Source organism: Podarcis muralis, chromosome 4, assembly GCF_964188315.1.
Source record: "Podarcis muralis chromosome 4, rPodMur119.hap1.1, whole genome shotgun sequence".
Classification (NCBI taxonomy): Eukaryota; Metazoa; Chordata; class Lepidosauria; order Squamata; family Lacertidae; genus Podarcis; species Podarcis muralis.
In genome coordinates, this window is record NC_135658.1 from 1,329,249 (window position 1) to 1,350,125 (window position 20,877).

The window sequence follows — 20,877 nt, forward strand, 5'->3', positions numbered from 1 at the left end:
CTCCGTGTCCGCTTCTCTGGAGCAGCAGAAAACAACCTTTCTCTCTCCTCTATGTGACATCCTTTTATATATTTGAACATGGCTATCATATCACCCCTTAACCTCCTCTTCTCCAGGCTAAACATGCCCAGCTCCCTTAGCCGTTCCTCATAAGGCATCGTTTCCAGGCCTTTGACCATTTTGGTTGCCCTCCTCTGGACACGTTCCAGTTTGTCACTGTCCTTCTTGAACTGTGGTGCCCAGAACTGGACACAGTACTCCAGGTGAGGTCTGACCAGAGCAGAATACAGTGGCACTATTACTTCCCTTGATCTAGATGCTATACTCCTATTGATGAGGCCCAGAATTGCATTGGCTTTTTTAGCTGCCGCGTCACACTGTTGGCTCATGTCAAGTTTGTGGTCAACCAAGACTCCTAGATCCTTTTCACATGTACTGCTCTCAAGCCAGGTGTCACCCATCTTGTATTTGTGCCTCTCATTTTTTTTGCCCAAGTGCAATACTTTACATTTCTCCCTGTTAAAATTCATCTTGTTTGTTTTGGCCCAGTTCTCTAATCTGTCAAGGTCGTTTTGAAGTGTGATCCTGTCCTCTGGGGTGTTAGCCACCCCTCCCAGTTTGGTGTCATCTGCAAATTTGATCAGGATGCCCTTGAGTCCATCATCCAAGTCGTTGATAAAGATGTTGAATAAGACCGGGCCCAAGACAGAACCCTGTGGCACCCCACTAGTCACTCTTCTCCAGGATGAAGAGGAACCATTGATGAGCACCCTTTGGGTTCGGTCAGTCAGCCAGTTACAAATCCACTGAGTGGTAGCATAGTCAAGTCCACATTTTACCAGCTTCTTTACAAGAATATCATGGGGCACCTTGTCAAATGCCTTGCTGAAATCAAGGTAGGCTACATCCACTGCGTTCCCTTCATCTACCAGGCTTGTAATTCTGTCAAAAAACGAGATCAGGTTAGTCTGACATGACTTATTTTTCAGAAATCCATGCTGACTATTGGTGATCACAGTATTCCTTTCTAGGTGCTCACAGACTGTTTGCTTAATGATCTGCTCCAGAATCTTCCCTGGTATTGATGTCAGACTGACTGGGCGGTAATTATTTGGGTCCTCTCTTTTCCCCTTTTTGAAAATAGGGACAACATTTGCCCTCCTCCAGTCTGCCGGGACTTTGCCTGTTGTCCAGGAATTCTCAAAGATGACTGCCAGTGGTTCTGAGATCACATCTGCCAGTTCTTTTAATACTCTTGGATCCAGTTCATCTGGCCCTGGAGACTTGAATACATCTAGACTAGCCAAGTATTCTTGTACTATCTCCTTAGTTATTCTGGGCTGTGTTTCCTCTGCTGAATCATTTGCTCCAAATTCTTCAGGTCGGGCATTGTTTTCTTTATCGGAGAAGACTGAGGCAAAGAAGGCATTGAGAAGTTCAGCCCTTTCTGTGTCCCCTGTTTGCATTTCACCATCTTCTCCTCTGAGTGACCCCACTGTTTCTTTGTTCTTCCTTTTGCTACGAACATACCCATAAAAGCCTTTTTTGTTGCTTTTAACCTCTCTAGCAAGCCTGAGTTCATTCTGTGCTTTAGCTTTTCTGATTTTGTGTCTACACGTGCTGGCTATTTGAATTCCTCTTTGGTGGTTTCCCCCCTTTTCCATTTTTTGTACACATCCTTTTTTAATCTTAACCCAGTTAAAAGTTCTTTAGATAGCCACCCTGGCTTCTTTAGGCACCTTCCATGTTTCCGTCTCTTTGGTATTGCCTGAAGTTGTGCTTTTACTATCTCCCTCTTAACAAACTCCCAGCCATCATGACTCCCTTTCCTTTTAGTATTACTGTCCATGGGATCTCACCCAGGACTTCCCTAAGTTTTATGAAGTCGGCTTTCTTAAAGTCAAGAAATTGAGTCCTAGTATGCTTGGCTGCTCCTTTCCGCTGTATAGTAAACTTCAGAAGAGCATGATCACTCGTGCCTAATGATCCTTCCACTTCTACCCCACTAACCAGGTCATCAACATTGGTTAGGACCAGATCTAAAATGGCTGTTCCTCTTGTTGCTTCTCCCACTTTCTGGACAACGAAGTTGTCTGCAAGGCCAGTGAGGAATCTGTTTGACCTTATGCTCTTGGCTGAGTTTGACATCCAGCAAATATCCGGGTAATTGAAGTCCCCGATTACTACTATCTCCCTTCCTTTTGCATGCTTGGCCATCTGTTCCAGGAAGGCATCATCTATGTCCTCCGTTTGGCTTGGGGATCTATAGTAAACTCCCGCAATGAGGTCCCTGTTATTCTTCTCTCCCTTAATTTTGACCCAAATGCTCTCACTTTGGCTTTGAGGTTCTAAATCTTGGATCTCTTCACAGGTATACACATCCCTGACATATAACGCCACTCCTCCTCCTTTCTTGTCTGGTCTGTTTCTCCGAAATAGATTGTATCCCTCCATTATTACATTCCAGTCATGGGACTTATCCCACCAGGTTTCAGTGATGCCTATTATGTCATATTTAGTTTGCTGTACCAAGAGCTCAAGCTCATCTTGTTTATTTCCCATGCTTTGCGCATTAGTGTACAGACATTGAAGTCCATTAATCATTCCCCCGTGTCTCTTATTTAAGGATTTTTTCCTCCCACCACTAGGTCTGCATGCTGTTTGCTCCATTTGGTCTATGACATTTGGATGATCATCTTCATCAATTGATAGACTCCTACCTTCAGGAGCACTGTCTCCCTCCCCCACATTAGTCAGTTTAAAGCCCTCCTGATGAGGTTTCTGAGATTTTTGGCAAAAACATTCCTCCCAACCGTTGTGAGGTGCAGCCCATCGCTTGCCAGAAGTCCATCTTCAAGAAACTGCAGTCCGTGACCTAAGAATCCAAACCGTTCCTGTTTGGATTCTTAAGCTGTGTCTTAAGCTGCGTCTTCTCAGACTCTGTTTTCGGTATAAGTGTAATATAAGCTTCCTTCCACGACTCTGTTGCCCTTTTCCCTTCTAATATTTCATTACAGACTTCCTTTAAAGGTTGTACTAACCATTCTTTCAGGGATCTATAATATCTTGAAGTCAAACCATCCGGTCCTGGAGACTTACCTAATTGCATGTTCTGAATGGCCCCTTCTACCTCCTGCTCCGTTATTTTGTAATTCAACATTAGCTTATTTTCTTGAGAGATTTTTTGTAGTCCATTTGTTTTCAGAAATCGGTCAATGTCTGTTTCTTTCTGCGTCTCCTGTGTATATAATTGTTTAAAGTACCTCTGGAAACACTTTCTGATCTCCACTGGATTTTGTATATTCTTTCCTTCCACTTCCAGATTCGTAATGGTATTAAGTTTTTGTCTTTTTTTATTTGCCAAGCCAGCAGTTTTCCGCATTTATTTGCTGATTCAAATGTCTTTTGTCTCATCTGTTTAATTTTCCATTCTATTTCCTGGTTCATCATTTTCATATATTGTACTTGATATAACTTTATCTCTTTCAGGATCTCCTGCAACTTTGGTTTCACTCTCAGTTTCTTCTCTCCTTCCTTTATTTTCTCCAAAATCTTGTCTTTTTTCTCATTTTGAACTCTCTTCTTAATCGCATTCTGTTGTATCAAAAATCCTCTCATAACCGCTTTGCTTGCGTCCCAAATTACTCTTTTTTCAACAGTGGTGTTCATATTTATCTCAAAATAATCTCTCAAAGTTTTTTGGGCCTTCTTTGTCACTTCTTCGTTCTTGAACAAAGTGTCATTCATCCTCCATCTGAAGGAACCAGTTGGTGTTAGTTTCATCTCCATCTTCACAGCATTATGGTCGGAGCAAGTTTTAGGGCAAATTTCCACCTTTCTAGTCTTCGGAGCCAGCCCTCTAGTTACCCAAATTTGGTCAATTCTTGTCCATGTCATTTTGGCCCCAGAGAAGAAAGTTCCCTCTCTTCCCAAGGGGTTCTTCATTCTCCAGATATCAACCAAATCCATATTGTCAGTCATATCGAAAAAGGTTTTTGGTAGTCTACCATCCTTGGTAACTACCTGTCTCTGTGCCTTGTCCATATTTGTAGACACTACTCCATTCATGTCCCCCATCAGAATCATATTATAATCCATATAGTCCATCAAAGTCTCATGTAACTTTTTTAAAAATTCCGATTTTCCTTCGTTTGGTGCATAGATACCTACTATCAGAAATTTCTCTCCTTGTGATTGGATTTCAATTGCAACAAATCTTCCTCGGTCATCTTTAAATAGAAATTTCGGTGATAGGCTCTCCTTTGCATAAAGTACTACTCCTCTTTTTTTAACTTTGTCTGATGAGATAAATTCAAGTCCCAATCATTTATTACTCAATACTTTCCTGTGTAGCCTTATCACATGTGTTTCTTGTAGACAAATCAAGTCCAATTGTTCTTTTTTCAATAAACGAAAGACTTTTCGCCTCTTTTCCGGGGAGTTCAGTCCATTAACATTCCAACTTAATGCTTGCAGTGCCATGATGTAGTTACTTTGATTTTCCTCCTACTGCACCCAATTCTTGCTCTTGTTCTGTTGGTGGTGTTGGTATCACTTTCCCTGTCAGCATCGCCCTTGAGCCAGTGCCACTAACTGGACTCATCTACTTCAGCCCCGACTGGGCTAGGCGAGCTGGGTAGCACTTCCAGAGACCACCTTTTGCACAGGAACAGGTCAAAGTGCTGTGGACTCACAGCTTAGAGTTGTGAGCACCGGATTCACTCCAACAAGAAGACAGTCGTCGCACAGCAGAGTATAGCAGAGTCTAGCAGAGTATAAACAACTCGGAGAGCAGCTCTGTAGAATATCTTCTTTATTCTATCTACAACTATACAAACTATATACAGAGCTAAATGAGTATTTGCATAAAGAAATGCTGAACCGCACTGAGTGTCTGCAGCTGCTCTTAGCAGCAACCTTATCTCTAGACACGATCTCTAACACTCTCTCTCTCTCCGATACACTGACTGACTGACTGACTGACTGACTGACTCACACACACTTTGATGTGGTGCTGGGGCAGAATAAGTAGATAGCAGAACACGCCTCCTCCTCTCTGGAGAGTCAGCAGAGATCATCAGGAGATCATCAGGAGATTCTTGGATATGGGAGGGGTGAAATCTCCTCATCCTCCCCCATTTCATCCGACCATTCAAGAATCTTTAACATAACTGCAATTTACACACACACTCCAAAAGTTGTTCTCTGCTTACAACCTTGGTTAACATATCTGCAGGTATCTCTTTTCCCGGCATAAAACACACTTTTACAATACCATTTTGAATACACTCTCTAGCTCGATGGAGCTTGATTAGCAGATATTTTGTCCTTTGCTTACATCCCTCTGAGTGGAGCAACGTTATACATGCTTTATTATCCTGATAAACCTGAACAGGAAAAGCGACCTTCACTTTTATGTCATTAAACAGTTGCTGCAACCACTCTATATCCATCAGGGAAAGAGTTAAAGCATTAAGCTCTGCCTCGCAGGAACTTAAGCTTACTGTTGCCTGCTTTCTGTAACACCAATCAAAAAGACATTGATTGTACAAATAACACACTCCTGATGTGCTTTTGCCATCCATTGTGTCACTTCCGAAACTGGCGTCAGCATGGATCCCGAGACCTCCAGACTTTTGACTTGTAAGTCTCAATCTGTAATCCATAGTTCCTTTTAAATATCTTGCTATCCGTTTTAGCGCTTTCCAATCCTGAACTGTGGGTTGATTGGCATACCTGCTGATTAAATTCACACTCACTGCAATGTCTGGCCTTGAGCATCTTGCTATGAAATTAAGTTTACCCAACACACTTCTGAAAAGTGTTGCATCAGGAAAAACCTCAGCATTTGCGTCATGCTGGTAACCTGCGACCATGGGGGTATCCACAGGATTTGCATCAGTCAGGTTCAACTTCTCTATTACATCAGTGATCTTACGTGACTGATGCACCAAAACATCACCCTGAGCATTTCTCTCAATCTTAAGAGAGAGATAATTGCTAACTTCTCCTAGGTCTTTTAAATCAAAATGCTTTTGCAACTTTGCCAAAGTGCTTTTGTAGATGTTTTCATTCTTCCACACAAAAAATATGTCATCTACAAAACAGATGCAATAAAGCTTATGCTGATTGGACTCTTTAACAAAAACACATGAATCAGCCTTTCCTTGCACAAAACCTAAGGAGAACAGCACTTCAGTTAGCTTGGTGTGCCAGCACCGTGCACTCTGTTTCAAACCATACAGGGATTTTTTCAATTTGCAAACCATTCCCTTTTTTACCTGCACACCATCTGGGGGTGACATATAGATATTCTCATTTAGAACACCATACAAAAATGCAGTATTAACATCATGATGGGAAATCGTCATACCCTCTTCGGCAGCTATCTTCAACAACAGTCTAACACTTTCAAATCTTACTGTTGGAGAATACGTTTCATGGTAATCCTGATCAGGTGTCTGAGAAAAACCTCGCGCCACTAGTCTGGCTTTATATCTGACTACTTTTCCACTCTGATCAGTTTTTACTTTGTAGACCCACCTACTGTCTACACACTTCATACCTGGTTCAGCTGGAACCAATTCCCAAGTATTGTTCTGTTTCAGGGAACTCAACTCAGCTCTCATGGCATTCAGCCAAGGTTCTGCATCTTTTGCAGACAGATTTTTAACTTCCTTATAATTGACTGGTTCAAAGACCACACCAGAGTTGCTTGTGACCGCAGCTTTAGCAAACTCTTTAGAAAATCCTTTTGGTGGTACACCCTGAATACATTGGTCATGCAACTTCTCATTCTTATCAACAGACAAATTGCAACACTCTTTCACAGTTGCTTCTGCAGTGCCTGTACCTGAAACAAAAGGCAATTGGTACAAACCATTAACACACTTGGCATACAGAATGAGCTTGCCATCTCGACGAATTTCACAGCGAGATTTAGCAAACACCACCTTAAACCCCTGACGATCAAGCTGGGAAACACTCAACAAATTGTCCTGAATATCAGGTGCATACAGGATATTCTTAATTGTAGCATTCAGGCTCTTTAAGAACACAGTTCCCTTAGCCAAACTAGTGAGAACTGTCCCATCTGCTTGATGAATTTCTTTCTCTTGCTTCTCAAGCTGAACAAAGAGATCTTTATCTTTGGCCACGTGGTTTGAACAGCCAGAGTCGATCACAAAGAAACTCCGCCCACGTTGATTGGAACAGCGAGAGATCAAAGCCTTTGAAGTAGCAGGTGCTTGGGGATTTCGTCCTCCTCCCCCTCTGCCTCTGAAGCTTCCCTTCTTCTTTGAAGATTTCTTGCACTGGAAACTCAAATGGCCTTGTGCTCCACACGAAAAGCACCGCTTCAACTTTAGTGCTTTAACAGCAGCAGTTTCACTTTCACTTTCCCCTGCTGAAGACTCAGGCACATTTTCAAGCACATTTTTAACAGCACAGTCCTGGCTTTCTCTAACAGCCTGTCTGCGATCCCACTCATCCAAGAGCACGCTAGACACATAATCTTCCGTTAGCCGGTCTGAAGGCATCGTGGAAATCTGGGCAGCTACTCCATCGTAAGAATCGTCTAGACTATTTATCATCAACATTGCAAACACAGCCTCTGAAATAGCCAGGTCTCGCTGAACAAGGTCCTGTCTGAGACGCTTTAACTGAGATAGATGGCTAGGCAAATCACCACCTTTCTCCAACTGCAGCCTGCACAGCTTCTTGAAGAAAATCACACTGGAACCAGCATTCTGCCTCAAATGCATATCTCTCAACTTATGCCAAACAGCTCGTGCAGTCTCTTGACCCTCTAAGTTCACCAGCAAGTGGTCTGAAACACTCAAAACAATTGTCCCTCGGGCTCTCATATCTATAGCATGCCACTCAGCCCAATCATCATCATCCTTCTCGGGAGGGTCATCTTCTATAGTGTGAAATAGCTTTTCCCTCTGTAAAAGCACTTTCATCTTGACCTGCCAGACAGCATAGGTTTCAGGCATGAGGAGAGGAAAGGACAGAGCCATCTTGCCAGAATGTGCACAGGCCATGTCTGCTATTACTTAGAGCAAGACACTTCCCTCGTGCAACACAGATAAAGCCTTGGACTCCTTCAGCCACTCTCTCCCCCACTCAGAGCGTAATTAACATGCAAACAGGGATACTATCTTCTTTCTTTGGCAGTCAGCAACATACCTCCATAAATCAAGCAGCAGCAACAGCAACAGCGGCAGCTTGAACACTCTGCTCCAAAACAGTTCTGCTTCTAGGCCCCACAAATCAGTCCAGCATGCAGCCTCCGTTCCGCCGTCCAGCAATCAGCAACAGAAACCTCTGGCGACTAGGACGACTGGGACGACTGGTATGACTGGAACAACGACCGGTCAGACGACTGGGCCCATAACCGATGTCAGCATCGCCCTTGAGCCAGTGCCACTAACTGGACTCATCTACTTCAGTCCCGACTGGGCTAGGCGAGCTGGGTAGCACTTCCAGAGACCACCTTTTGCACAGGAACAGGTCAAAGTGCTGTGGACTCACAGCTTAGAGTTGTGAGCACCGGATTCACTCCAACAAGAAGACAGTCGTCGCACAGCAGAGTATAGCAGAGTCTAGCAGAGTATAAACAACTCGGAGAGCAGCTCTGTAGAATATCTTCTTTATTCTATCTACAACTATACAAACTATATACAGAGCTAAATGAGTATTTGCATAAAGAAATGCTGAACCGCACTGAGTGTCTGCAGCTGCTCTTAGCAGCAACCTTATCTCTAGACACGATCTCTAACACTCTCTCTCTCCGATACACTGACTGACTGACTGACTCACACACACTTTGATGTGGTGCTGGGGCAGAATAAGTAGATAGCAGAACACACCTCCTCCTCTCTGGAGAGTCAGCAGAGATCATCAGGAGATCATCAGGAGATTCTTGGATATGGGAGGGGTGAAATCTCCTCATTCCCTGGGCTGTCCAGTCCAAAGTGTAGTGTTGCTATGTCCAGTATTGGTGATCTTCCGTCCAGTACTTTCTCTGATTCTCTGGTGGTCTTCTGTCCACTCCTGGCTCTTTTCCAAGTTCCTTCTGCAGGTCTTCTTCGTAATTACTCAGAAACTTTTCTTTGTCCTCAACTGATCTTATTTTTATTTTCCTTCCTTTAAAACTAAAGGATAGGCCTTGGGGAAATTCCCACCTGAAAATGATTCTGTTCTTTCTCAGCAGGACAACCAGATCTCCATAATTGGACCTAAGGTCCAAAAGATGTTTCGGGATATCTTTGAATATTTCCACTCTTGACTGCTGTATTACCAAGAAGACCTTGGTCTTCTGATAGTGCCTACCCAAAATTTTATCTCTCTGTTCTTTAGATCGGAGAGTAATCAAACAGTCTCTTACTCTATTCTTCTTCCCTCCTCTTCCAAGTCTAAAGGCACTCACAATTTTAAATTCTTCTTGTTCCAAATCCAAATCCCAAAACTCTGCAAATTCCTGCATGAGAAAGTCTATCAAACTATCCTTCTCCAATTCAGGTACAGCTCTGATCCTCAAATTTGACTATTTTTCCTTAAGCTCAAACATAGAAAGCATCAACTTGTGGTCCTCAAGTTGCCTCTGCAGATCTGGGACTCTCTGTGTTTCCAATTGTGTTACCTTAATTTCCACGGCAGCAACTTTTTCCCTGGCTTCCTCTGCAGTCTGTCGGATCGAAGTAGATTCCTGTATCAGTTTCTGAATAGTTTCTATGTTAGCATTCACCTTTTGTCCCAAGTTATCACTGCCTTGCCGTGGCAAAGGGGCTTGAAGAACTCAGAGAAGCTATGAACTATGCCGAGCAGGGCACCCAAGATGAACAGGTCATAGTGGAGAGTTTTGACCAAACGTGATCCACCTGGAGGAGGAACTGGCAAGCCACTCCAGTATCCCTGCCAAGAAAACTCCATGGACAAAGACAACAGGCATATAAAAGTTATTTATACTTTCTGTATTTAAATCAATTTTAATATTTCCAGCATCCACCTTCGCATTTGTAGCATCCACTTTCACATTTGTTGCATCTGCCTTCTTATTGAGCTGCTCCAAAGATTCATTTATCTTACCTAATGCAATCACTAAAGCTTCTTCTGATGACATTCCTCTTGGTTTAGATTGTGTCAGTACGGCTGCAGGTGGAACAGAAGGACCAGATGTTGACGCTCTTCGCAAGGACTTCCCAGATCTTAATGTTTTGTCTGGGAATGACAAATCTACTTTTTCTTTCCCATCTGCCATAGCACTTAAAAAGTCCAAGTTCAGTCCCACAGTCACAGAGATTTTTCTTACAAGTGGAAAATTCCCCTGAACCAGCTTTTGTAACAGTTTCAGAAGCTTCCTCTAGGGGGAAACAGTTACAATCTGTACTTATATTGATCCAAAATAGCGTTTTTCAAAACACAGCTCAAACAGGAAAATTAGTTTCAATTTTCAGTTATTTTTCCTCCTTTTAAAGATCAGAGTGAGATAATTAAAAACAATGTATCTCTCTTACTGAGCTAGCTGTCAACGAGTGATCTATTCGCCATCAGTGCACATTTCAAAGTACAGCAGTCGTATTGTCCTGTTGGCAGCCAGTTCCCAGATTCTGAGCGGTGGAATTTTAGCTTCCTTCCCTTTCTCTTGCAGGTAAATAAAGTCCAAAGCTCCCCCCCCCCCCTCTTCTCCTGCTTCCAAGGGGGGGATTTACTATTTTTTGATGTTGAAGAATTAAACCTTTCCGATCGGCTTTCCAAGACTTTAGCTTGCAGCCTCTTTGCTTTGATCTAATTACAAAAAGCGGAAGGCGGACTTCCTGTTTATGCCTTCCCACTAGAGTACCGAATTGAGTCTTATTTTTTCCCTTTAGAAGTTTCCAAATTGCTTTATTCACGGGTAGTTACTTTTAGAGTCTGATTGTTCACAGGAAAAAGTCAGCGCTTCTCCGGCAACTGCTGTGTGGCTTCGCTCCGTGGAAGAAGCAATCGATTCACAGCACCGCGCTGCTCACCCCACTTCGCTCCGGAGCCCCAAAATCGGGTTTCCCTGCGAGTAGGGGAGGCGCAAAAGGTGCCCGCCGAATCCCACGTTCACAGGCTTCACTCGCCTGTGATTTTGGGAGGGTCCCCGCCTTCGCCGGGGTGGCCAGACCCTGTTCCCATGGAGCAAATTCCTCTTAGTCAGAGGAATTCCGCCATTACCGATGGCGCTAACCCGGAAGTCCTTACATTCCCTTTGATGACACAAATTCGTCCCACACCTTTTGCTCACATATTTTGTTCATACCAAAGTTTGTTCTTGGTATGAGCTTTTGTGTGCATGCACACTTCTTCAGATACCAGCTCATACCAATAACAAACTTAGTTGCTCTCTAAGGTGCTACTGGAAAGAATTTTTTTATTTTGTTTCGACTAAAGCAGATCAACATGGCTACCTACCTGTAACAGTGACAAAAGTCATCCTAAGCAAGTTGTGCTTCCTTTTGCTATAACTTTTGATTGAGTTCACACAATTGAACAAACTTTGGTGCATTACATTCTTGATTAAATTCTCTTTCCATTGATAAATAATTTCACGATATTACTCCAAAAGAAGTGCTGTTGTTATGAGCCGGTGTTATGAGCCATCAAACCTCTGAAATACACCTTCCCCCAGAAGGCTTCCACAATTTTACCACTGTTGTTGTTTAGTCGTTTAGTCGTGTCCGACTCTTCGTGACCCCATGGACCAGAGCACGCCAGGCACTCCTGTCTTCCACTGCCTCCCGCAGTTTGGTCAGACTCATGTTTGTGTCTTCGAGAATTTTACCACTACTGTATATTAAATAAAGCAACATTCAACAACCCATCAGAATCTAATAATAAATACTTTGGTTAATGACAAACAACAAAGGTAATGAACATTCACCCAACTCCCTTCAGTTCTTCTTCATTTGTTCCTGAGGCTCTAATCCCTTTTTGTCTCCACTGCAGATTGTGATGAATTGGAAATCGAGAACAAGGGTGACCACAACAAAATCCCCAGAGAGGAGAAGCCACGTAAAAATATGGAGTGTGGTGAGAGCTGCAGTCAGAGCTCCCATTCCACTTCCCATCAACAAAATCTCATCGGAAAGAAACCCTATCAGTGCATGGAATGTGGAAAGAGCTTCAGTAGGAGTTCCTCTCTCACTTCCCATCCAAGAATTCATATGGGGGAGAAACCCTATCAGTGCATGGAATCTGAAAAGAGCTTCAGTCAAAGCTCCTCTCTTACTTCCCATCAAAGAATTCATACAGGGGAGGAACCCTATCAGTGTGTGGAATGCGGAAAGAGCTTCAGTAAGAGATCAAATCTCACTTCCCATCAAAGAATTCATACAGGGGAGAAACCCTATCAGTGTGTGGAATGTGGAAAGAGCTTCAGTCAGAGCTCCCATCTCACTTACCATCAGAGAATTCATACAGGGGAGAAACCCTATCAGTGCATGGAATGTGGAAAGAGCTTCAGTCGGAGCTCCTCTCTCACTTCTCATCATAAAATTCATACAAGAGAGAAACCCTATCAGTGCATGGAATGTGGAAAGAGCTTCAGTCAGAGCTCCTCTCTCACTTCTCATCATAAAATTCATACAAGAGAGAAACCCTATCAGTGTGTGGAATGTGGAAAGAGCTTCAGTCAGAGCTCTGATCTCACTTCCCATCAGAGAATTCATAGAGGGGAGAAACCCTATCAGTGTGTGGAATGTGGAAAGAGCTTTAGTCGGAGCTACTCTCTCACTTCCCATCAAAGAATCCATACAGGGGAGAAGCCCTATCAGTGTGTGGAATGTGGAAAGAGCTTCACTTATAGCTCCTCTCTCACTTTGCATCAAAGAATTCATACAGGGGGGAAACCCTATCAGTGCGTGGAATGTGGAAAGAGGTTCAGTCAGAGCTCCCATCTCACTTCCCATCAAATAATTCATACAGGGGAGAAACCCTATCAGTGTGTGGAATGTGGAAAAAGCTTCAATAATAACTCCAATCTCACTTCCCATCAGAGAATTCATAGAGGGGAGAAACCCTATCAGTGTGTGGAATGTGGAAAGAGCTTTAGTCGGAGCTACTCTCTCACTTCCCATCAAAGAATCCATACAGGGGAGAAGCCCTATCAGTGTGTGGAATGTGGAAAGAGCTTCACTTATAGCTCCTCTCTCACTTTGCATCAAAGAATTCATACAGGGGGGAAACCCTATCAGTGCATGGAATGTGGAAAGAGCTTCAGTCAGAGCTCCAATCTCACTTACCATCAGAGAATTCATACAGGGGAGAAACCCTATCAGTGCATGGAATGTGGAAAGAGCTTCAGTCGGAGCTCCTCTCTCACTTCTCATCATAAAATTCATACAAGAGAGAAACCCTATCAGTGCATGGAATGTGGAAAGAGCTTCAGTCAGAGCTCCAATCTCACTTACCATCAGAGAATTCATACAGGGGAGAAACCCTATCAGTGCATGGAATGTGGAAAGAGCTTCAGTCAGAGCTCCTCTCTCACTTGTCATCATAAAATTCATACAAGAGTGAAACCCTATCAGTGTGTGGAATGTGGAAAGAGGTTCAGTCAGAGCTCCCATCTCACTTCCCATCAAATAATTCATACAGGGGAGAAACCCTATCAGTGTGTGGAATGTGGAAAAAGCTTCAATAGTAACTCCAATCTCACTTCCCATCAGAGAATCCATACAAAGGTTGGAAAAACCATTATACAGCTTTAGGAGACAGGCAAGTCAGCACCTTTTAAACCAGGCCTTTGGCTGATTGACATGTAATGTCCTTTTAAAACGTGGTGGGGAGGGGGGGTTGCAGATGTGTATTGTGTTTTTATATTGTGCTTTTATGTTTGTCCTTAGACCTGTGGCTGTAGGGATTAGGAGCCAACTCTTCGAGGCCAAGGGGTCTTTGCGCCCCAATAATATATTTGAGGGGGCCACCCCCCCAGTTGGTAGGCATCGACATTCCAATTGCATTCATGCATCATGTGATTGATTGTGCTAGGCGGGCCTTACCTGGCCCCTCCCACCAATATTTTATTCAATTCAGCACCACATAAAGACATAAATAGCCTTCCTTTGCACGTGTTCCAACTTGTCATTATCCTTATTTATTTTCATCTTTAAAATTTATGTACCCTACATCTGAAGATTTCACACTATAAACATACAGGATGAAAGCATGGCTTTCTCAAAAACATGTAAAGCCAGAGAACTAGAGAGAACCAACTAAGTTCTCAGTGTCACGTTTCATCCTACAAATACAAAGTGGGAGGAAACTTCTCTTCGTACTCTGTGACAAATCACGTCCTTTTTTGTGTCCCCCCCCCCCGCTCTTGAATACTCAAAGGCTGGCCCGCCATTTCTGAGAGGCTATCTGTGGAGTTTGGCCTTTCACCTACATTCTGGGAGAATGTTTCCATTTTTAAAAAAATGATATTTATTACTTTTAAAAATTACAAAAAAGGAAAAGAAAAGAAAAGAAGACAAGAGAGAAAAAAAGAAAAGAAAAAAAGAGAAAAAAACCACAATACTGTGCAAAACACAGCCTAAACACATTAAACTAAACAAAACAAAACCCTATCCCCAACCCTAACCCTTAATAAAACAAAACAAAAACAGTTTAAAAACATACTTCACACCTTTTCCATATTCTATCTTTCATTCCCTTGTTTCCTCGACCTCCTCACACCTCCCTTTTGGTATTCCACTTCTATTAATTGTTTCAGCAAATCCTTTCCATCTTTCTCTATTTTCTATCATATTCTAAATATCTTAACATGTTTTTTAACCTTATTTTCCATTAAAACTAAAATACTTATATATGCTTATCTCCTTATAACATTTCTGCTAAGGCCATAAAGTTTCATTCCACCATTTTTCTATCACTCATTAATTTTACAGTATTTTTATATATAAACTTTAAATTTTCCAATCTTCTTCCACCATCTCCTCTTCCTGGTTTCGGATTCTGCCAGTCCTTTCCGTCAATTCCATATAGTCCATCAACCTGGAGATCTTATGTCCGAGGCTCTTAACTCTTTTCCACGTCCCTTCTGCAGGTCTTCTTCATATTCTTTAATGCTAACGAGCAGATCTCGGGAAGACTCCAACCTAACAATACTTTTATTCCTTCTGGACAGGTCAGCCAAATTTCCATAGTTGAAGCTAAGGTCCATAAAGTGTTTCAAGACATGTTTCAAAATTCCTCCAAATCCAAAGGCCCCCAGAACTTCAAACTCCCAGAAGTCAATTAATCCCTGCATAGAGGGATCCTTCCAACTTTCCTTCTTCAGTCCAAGCCGAGTTCTGATCCTCAAAATCTGACTTTTTCTAGATTCAATCATAAAAGGCCTCCACTTGTAGTCCTCAATTTGCTTCTGTAAGACTGAGGATCCCGCTTGTATCACTTTAGGTTCAACAACAGCTTTCTCCTTCTCCACAACTTGTCCTGCCAAAGTAGATTCCTGTACCAAGTCCTGAATTGTTTCTGTATTGGTGCTCACTTTTTGTCTCAAATTAGTCACTTTTTGTTCCAAGTTGTCAATTTTAAAAGACATGTCGTCTGTCTTCTTATGAAGCTGTTCCAGCGAACAGCTTATCTTACATAATGCCGTCACTATGGCTTCTCCTATCAACATTTTGAATGGTCCAAGGTCAATCTCTGGTTCTCACAATTTCTTATCTCACAGCTGGCGATTCCCCAGTTACACTCCTGTAACAGTTTCAAAAGCTCCCTCTAGAGGGAAACAGTCTCCACTTGTATCAGTCTTTTCAAACACAACTCAAGCCATAAAGATAGTTTCAATTTTCAGTTACTTTTCCTCCTTTTTAAACACAGAAGAGGACAACAGAAACAGTATCTTTCTTTTGTTTAGCTAGCTGTCAAATACGTCCTGTTCGCAGTCAATGAACTCTCCCAAAACTTCACTCTTTCTGGCAGCCCTTTTCCAGGTTCAGAGCAGTGGTAATTTGATTTTTCACTCTCTCCTGCAGGCTCGCTAAGTCCAAAATTTCCCCCCTCTTCTCCTGCCTCCAAGGGGGTTTTTGCAATTTTAACCGATGGAAATTTAATCCTTTGCCAAAAGCTTTCAAAGACTTTAGCTTGTAACGTCTTTGCTTCAATCTATTTACAAAAGGGGAAGGTGGACTTCCTGTTTAAGACCTTCCCGTTTTGGTGCCAAATTAAGGTATTTAAAGATCCAATTTTCCGTTCTGCTCACGGGTAGTTGTTTAAAATCCAATTGTCCACAGGAAAAAGTCAGCGCTCTCCGGCAACAGCAATGCGGCTTCACTCCGTGAAAGAAGCAGTCAATCCGCAGCACCGCGCCACTCACCCCACGTCGCTCCGGATCCCCTAAACAGGGTTTCCCCGCGAGTAGGGGAGGCGCAAAAGGTGCCAGCCCAATCCCAAGTTCACAAGCTTCTCCCGCTTGTGATTTCAGTGGGTCTCCGCCTTTGCCATGGCTGTCAGACCCTGCTTTCCACGGAGCAAGTTCCTCCCGATCGGAGGAGCTCCGCCATTGCCGGAGGCGCCAACCCGTAAGTCCTGGGAGAGTGTTTCCATGACAAACCCCCCTCTCTTTGCTCTAGGCCATCTTCCAACCCTGGCAGCTGTTTAGAATCAGAAGCTTCCTGTATCCTGACATCAGTGTTTATATAGAAAAGAAATAAAAATGTTAACTAATACCAAGAAAGGACAGCCAAACCCAACACTCCTTACTTTAACGGCAAGATGCCACTCCATAGTTGACTTTGAAGTTAATGCTGAAGTAAAGGAATTAATTATAGCTATGGAGAAGCCAATCAACAACAAATTGGAACAAAACTCCTAATTACTTATGGACTCCTCAGGTCAACTAAAAGATTTAACTATTAAGAATCTAGAAAAAGAAAAATCAGTCCAGGACTTGAAATCAAGAGCTAGTAAACAAAGGAAACCAACAAAAAACTACAAAACAAATATAAAGAGCTGAAAAAAGAACAAGATGCAATAAACGGTGATATTGCAAAACTGAAAAGAATACAGGAAGAAAGGCTTGGTCAAATAGCAATCTTAGAAATGTATCATAGAGATTTGTTTTTTTTTGTTTTTTTAAGTAATATTTATTGGCATTTCAAAAAGGTTTACAGAAATAAAAAAGAGAAAGAAAAAACAAAAAAATACATAGGACAGAGAAAAAATATATATAAAAACGGTTAAAAACACATCCAACTTTCCATATCTTATTTTCATTTGCTTGTTTCCTTGACCTCCTCACACCTCCCTTTTTTGTATTCTAGTTCCGTTAGATATTTCAGCAAATCCTTTCCACCTTATTTTTATCTTAATAGTTTATCTTAATATATTATAGCTTTACATTCTGAGTATTCATCCTGAGTATTCCATTTCAACAGCGAGTTATACATTTTTGATAGTATCTTAGTATTGGAATCTAACAATTCTATTTCTAATTTTGATTTTTCCACCTGGAAGCCAATTTTCTTATCCAGATTATAAGCCTCCCTTATTTGATAATAATGTAGTCAATCTCGCACTTTATCTTTTAGTTTCTCAAAGCTCTGCAATTTCAATTTATCTCCTTCTTGTTCCAAAATCTCCCAATATTTTGGCCATTTGGCATCCATATTGAGCTTTTTCTGAGCCTTCACTTCCATCGGTGACAACCACCTTGGGGTTTTACTTTCAAGTAGATCTTTATATCTTATCCAAACATTAAACAGTGCTTTCCTGACAATATGGTTTTTAAATGCTTTATGTGCTTTGACCTTATCGTACCACAAATATGCATGCCACCCAAATACATTATTAAAACCTTCTAAATCCAAGATGTCTGTGTTCTCAAGAAGCAGCCATTCTTTCAGTCAGCAAAATGCGGCTGATTCATAATAAAGTTTAAGGTCTGGCAGGGCAAATCCACCTCTTTCCTTTGCATCAGTTAATATCTTAAATTTTATTCTGGGTTTTTTGCCCTGCCAGACAAATCTAGAAATATCTTTCTGCCAATTCTTGAAACGGTCCATCTTGTCCACAATTTGCAATGTTTGAAACAAAAACAACATTCTAGGCAATACATTCATTTTTATAGCTGCGATTCGACCCAACAAGGAAAGCTTCAAATTTGACCAGATTTCTAAATCTTTTTTCACTTCCATCCAGCATTTTTCATAATTATCTTTAAATAGATTCACATTTTTTGCTGTCATATTAACCCCCAAATATTTCACTTTCTTAACCACAGTCAAACCTGTCTCATTCTGAAACCTTTCTTTTTCAGTTGGTGTTAAGTTTTTTTCTAAAACCTTAGTTTTTGACTTGTTCAATTTAAATCCTGCCACTTGACCAAATTCTTGGATTAAGTCTAAAACCCTTTTAGTACTAGATTCTGGCTCCTGTAACGTAAACACTAGGTCATCTGCAAATGCTCTCAGTTTGTAGTGTTTAACTCCGACCTTTATACCTTTATACCGATATAAAAAGCAACAGGGAAATTGGGCAACCCTGTCGTGTCCCTTTTTCTACCTTAAATTCATCCGTAACCACATTATTTACAATTAGTTTTGCTTTCTGTTCAGAATATATTGCACCTATACCATTTTCAAAACCTTGTCCGACCCCCATCCCCTGAGGATTCTTTTTCATAAAACTCCAATATGCTACTCTTGTTTAAAAAAAGTGAGCTGACTCTGCTTTTTCTCCTACTTTTCCCAATCACAAGCTCTTTGATTGGAGCCTGAAAACTCATCTTACACAATGCATCGCCTTCTATTTTTGGTACAACTGGAACATGGCCAGTTCGCTTGCTCCGGGTGCACAGCTTCTGGGGCGCAACAACTATGAAATCCAATGGAAGGCCTGAGGCAAGGGGGTGGCGGTGCCAGAATTTGGCATTGTACAGGGCGGCACTGCCATTTGAGATGCCACAATCCGCCATTGCTCTGACCTCTGGGGTGTGTCCTTTACTTATCCAGCACCCCAATCTCTGTGTAACAAGAAACTCTGGGGTGCTTCTCCTTACCCGGGGTTTAGTTTTCTGGGAACGAAGGTTAGCAACAAAGGCTGTGGAGTCTTCAGGATACCTGGTTTTATTTGCACATATATACAACCTGAGCATACAACTCAGAGACATTTTCCTTCCCTTGGCTTGTTCCCCATCCAAGCTGGGAGGAGGATCTAGTGCCACAGAAGACAGAATCATGGTTCAAAATGACCGTAACAAAAAGAATTCCAAGAGGGACAAATCTAAGGTTCGGCACTTTGGCAGGAAGAACCAGCTGCACCAATGTAAGAGGTGGGGGGTGGAGGGGGACCTGGCTTGCCAGTAGTACCTGTGAAAAGGATCTGGGGGTCTTAGTGGACCACAAGCTCAACATTAGTCAACCTGAGTGTGATGCAGCAGCAGAAAAAGCTCATGTTATTTCAGGCTGCAACAACAGAATAGTGTCCAGACCAATGGGAGATAATAACACAATAAACAATGAATTTCAAAACAGTAACAATTAAATGGACATTTAAAACTCTTTAGGTAATGCAAGGAAATTGATCCACTTGATCCAGCGACACCAGAGAGAGTCTCGACCTCAAGGGCTGTCGCATGGAAGATGGAGCGAGCTTGTTTCCTCTGGCTTACAACAAAGATTCTGACGGAACAATGTACAATTATTTGAAAAGTTATTGTAAACAATTCAATTCATTTTCAGGATTATCTTAAAATTAAAAACTATCTTAAAAACTAACAAAAAAGTCGGATTATTGAAGAGATGCAGTAAGAAAAATATAACTGAAGGTTTTTTGTATTGGATGTTTGAATGTCATAAAAAATGAAAGGGATGTGTTTAGTTTGCCGGAGTGTTTCTGGGTCTTCTGCTGCGATCATTGACTCAGGGTTTTCCCCTTTTCCTTTCAAGACCAAAAGTTCTAAATCCAAAGATTCCCTGCTGAAGGTCATCTCTCTTCGTACCGCTGACATTTTTATGACTTTTGAGGCGTGAGTTTGTTTTGGTATTATCAGCAGGGTTTGTCATTCTTCCAGTCTTCAAATCCTGCACTGTGTGGACGACTGGCTATAAATCTTTGAGGATCAAATCATCTGTATGGAAGAGAATCAAAATGAGAGACAGTTTTTCCACAGGCCTTTAATTCCCCACATTTTAACCCATCCTTCCGCCAAAACTCCCAGGTTGGAAATGTATTAAAAACAGCAGTTTGAATTGGGCCAGAAACTAATTGGCAGGATCAGTGCAAGATGCTCCAGCAAGCAACCTGGCCGCTGAATCCTGCACCAGATGGAATTTCTGAACTGTCTTCAGAGGCAGCCCTATGTAGAATGGCTTGCAGTAGTCCAACCAAGGGACTGGGTCAAAGTCCCCCACCTTCAAGCCCCCTTCTCTTGCCCAGTGTGGCTGGCCATCTGCCTTGGGGGGTGACCAGCTGGGACAGCCCCATGGTCATCAGGGCAACCAGGAAGTCCAGAGCCACCCCAGAGCCAGCTGCCTCAGCACAGATTTCAAAGTCGGCCAGCGCCAGCAGTTAGGTTGTCTTCAACTCCGCCTGCGAGACCAGCTCTGTCAGCTCAGGCAGGGAGACCATGGAGGGCAAAGGAAAGAGGAAGCACCCCTGCTAGCAAACACCCCTCCACAAGACCCCAACCCCAGAGTCCTCTCCGCTTCTTGTAGCTGGAATCAGTCCAGGCGCTGCCCTCCCAGACCAGGTGGGAGGTGAGTCTTGGGCAAAGAAGGGACAAGGGTCTCCAAGGTGTGGGGCTTACCTTCTCTTCGATTGGGCCACAGGTAGGCCAACTCTGGCTGAGCGATGACATTCTGCAGAGGAAAGAAAAATCTGGGTCAGGTGTTTCCTGCTTGG

At 42.4% G+C, this 20,877-nt stretch overlaps 2 protein-coding genes across 6 annotated transcripts in view; one reads left to right on the top strand and one right to left on the bottom strand.

Annotated features, from left to right (window-relative positions):
* The window catches only part of LOC114589664 (uncharacterized), a 999,511-nt gene that overhangs the window by 86,305 nt on the left and 892,329 nt on the right, over positions 1-20,877 (bottom strand). The window lies entirely within an intron of this gene.
* LOC114595241 (uncharacterized) overlaps positions 1-20,877 on the top strand; it is a 48,795-nt gene that overhangs the window by 18,489 nt on the left and 9,429 nt on the right. The window contains exon 3 of one of the 2 annotated variants that reach the window (XR_013392728.1): positions 19,541-19,652. Coding sequence is in view for 1 of the 2 variants with exons in the window: in XM_077927920.1 (XP_077784046.1) it covers positions 11,977-13,506 (1,530 nt within the window). In the remaining variant the exon portion in view is untranslated. Of the gene's footprint in view, positions 1-11,976; positions 13,507-19,540; positions 19,653-20,877 lie in introns of those variants that run through there. The other variant, XM_077927920.1, reaches the window with a different exon arrangement.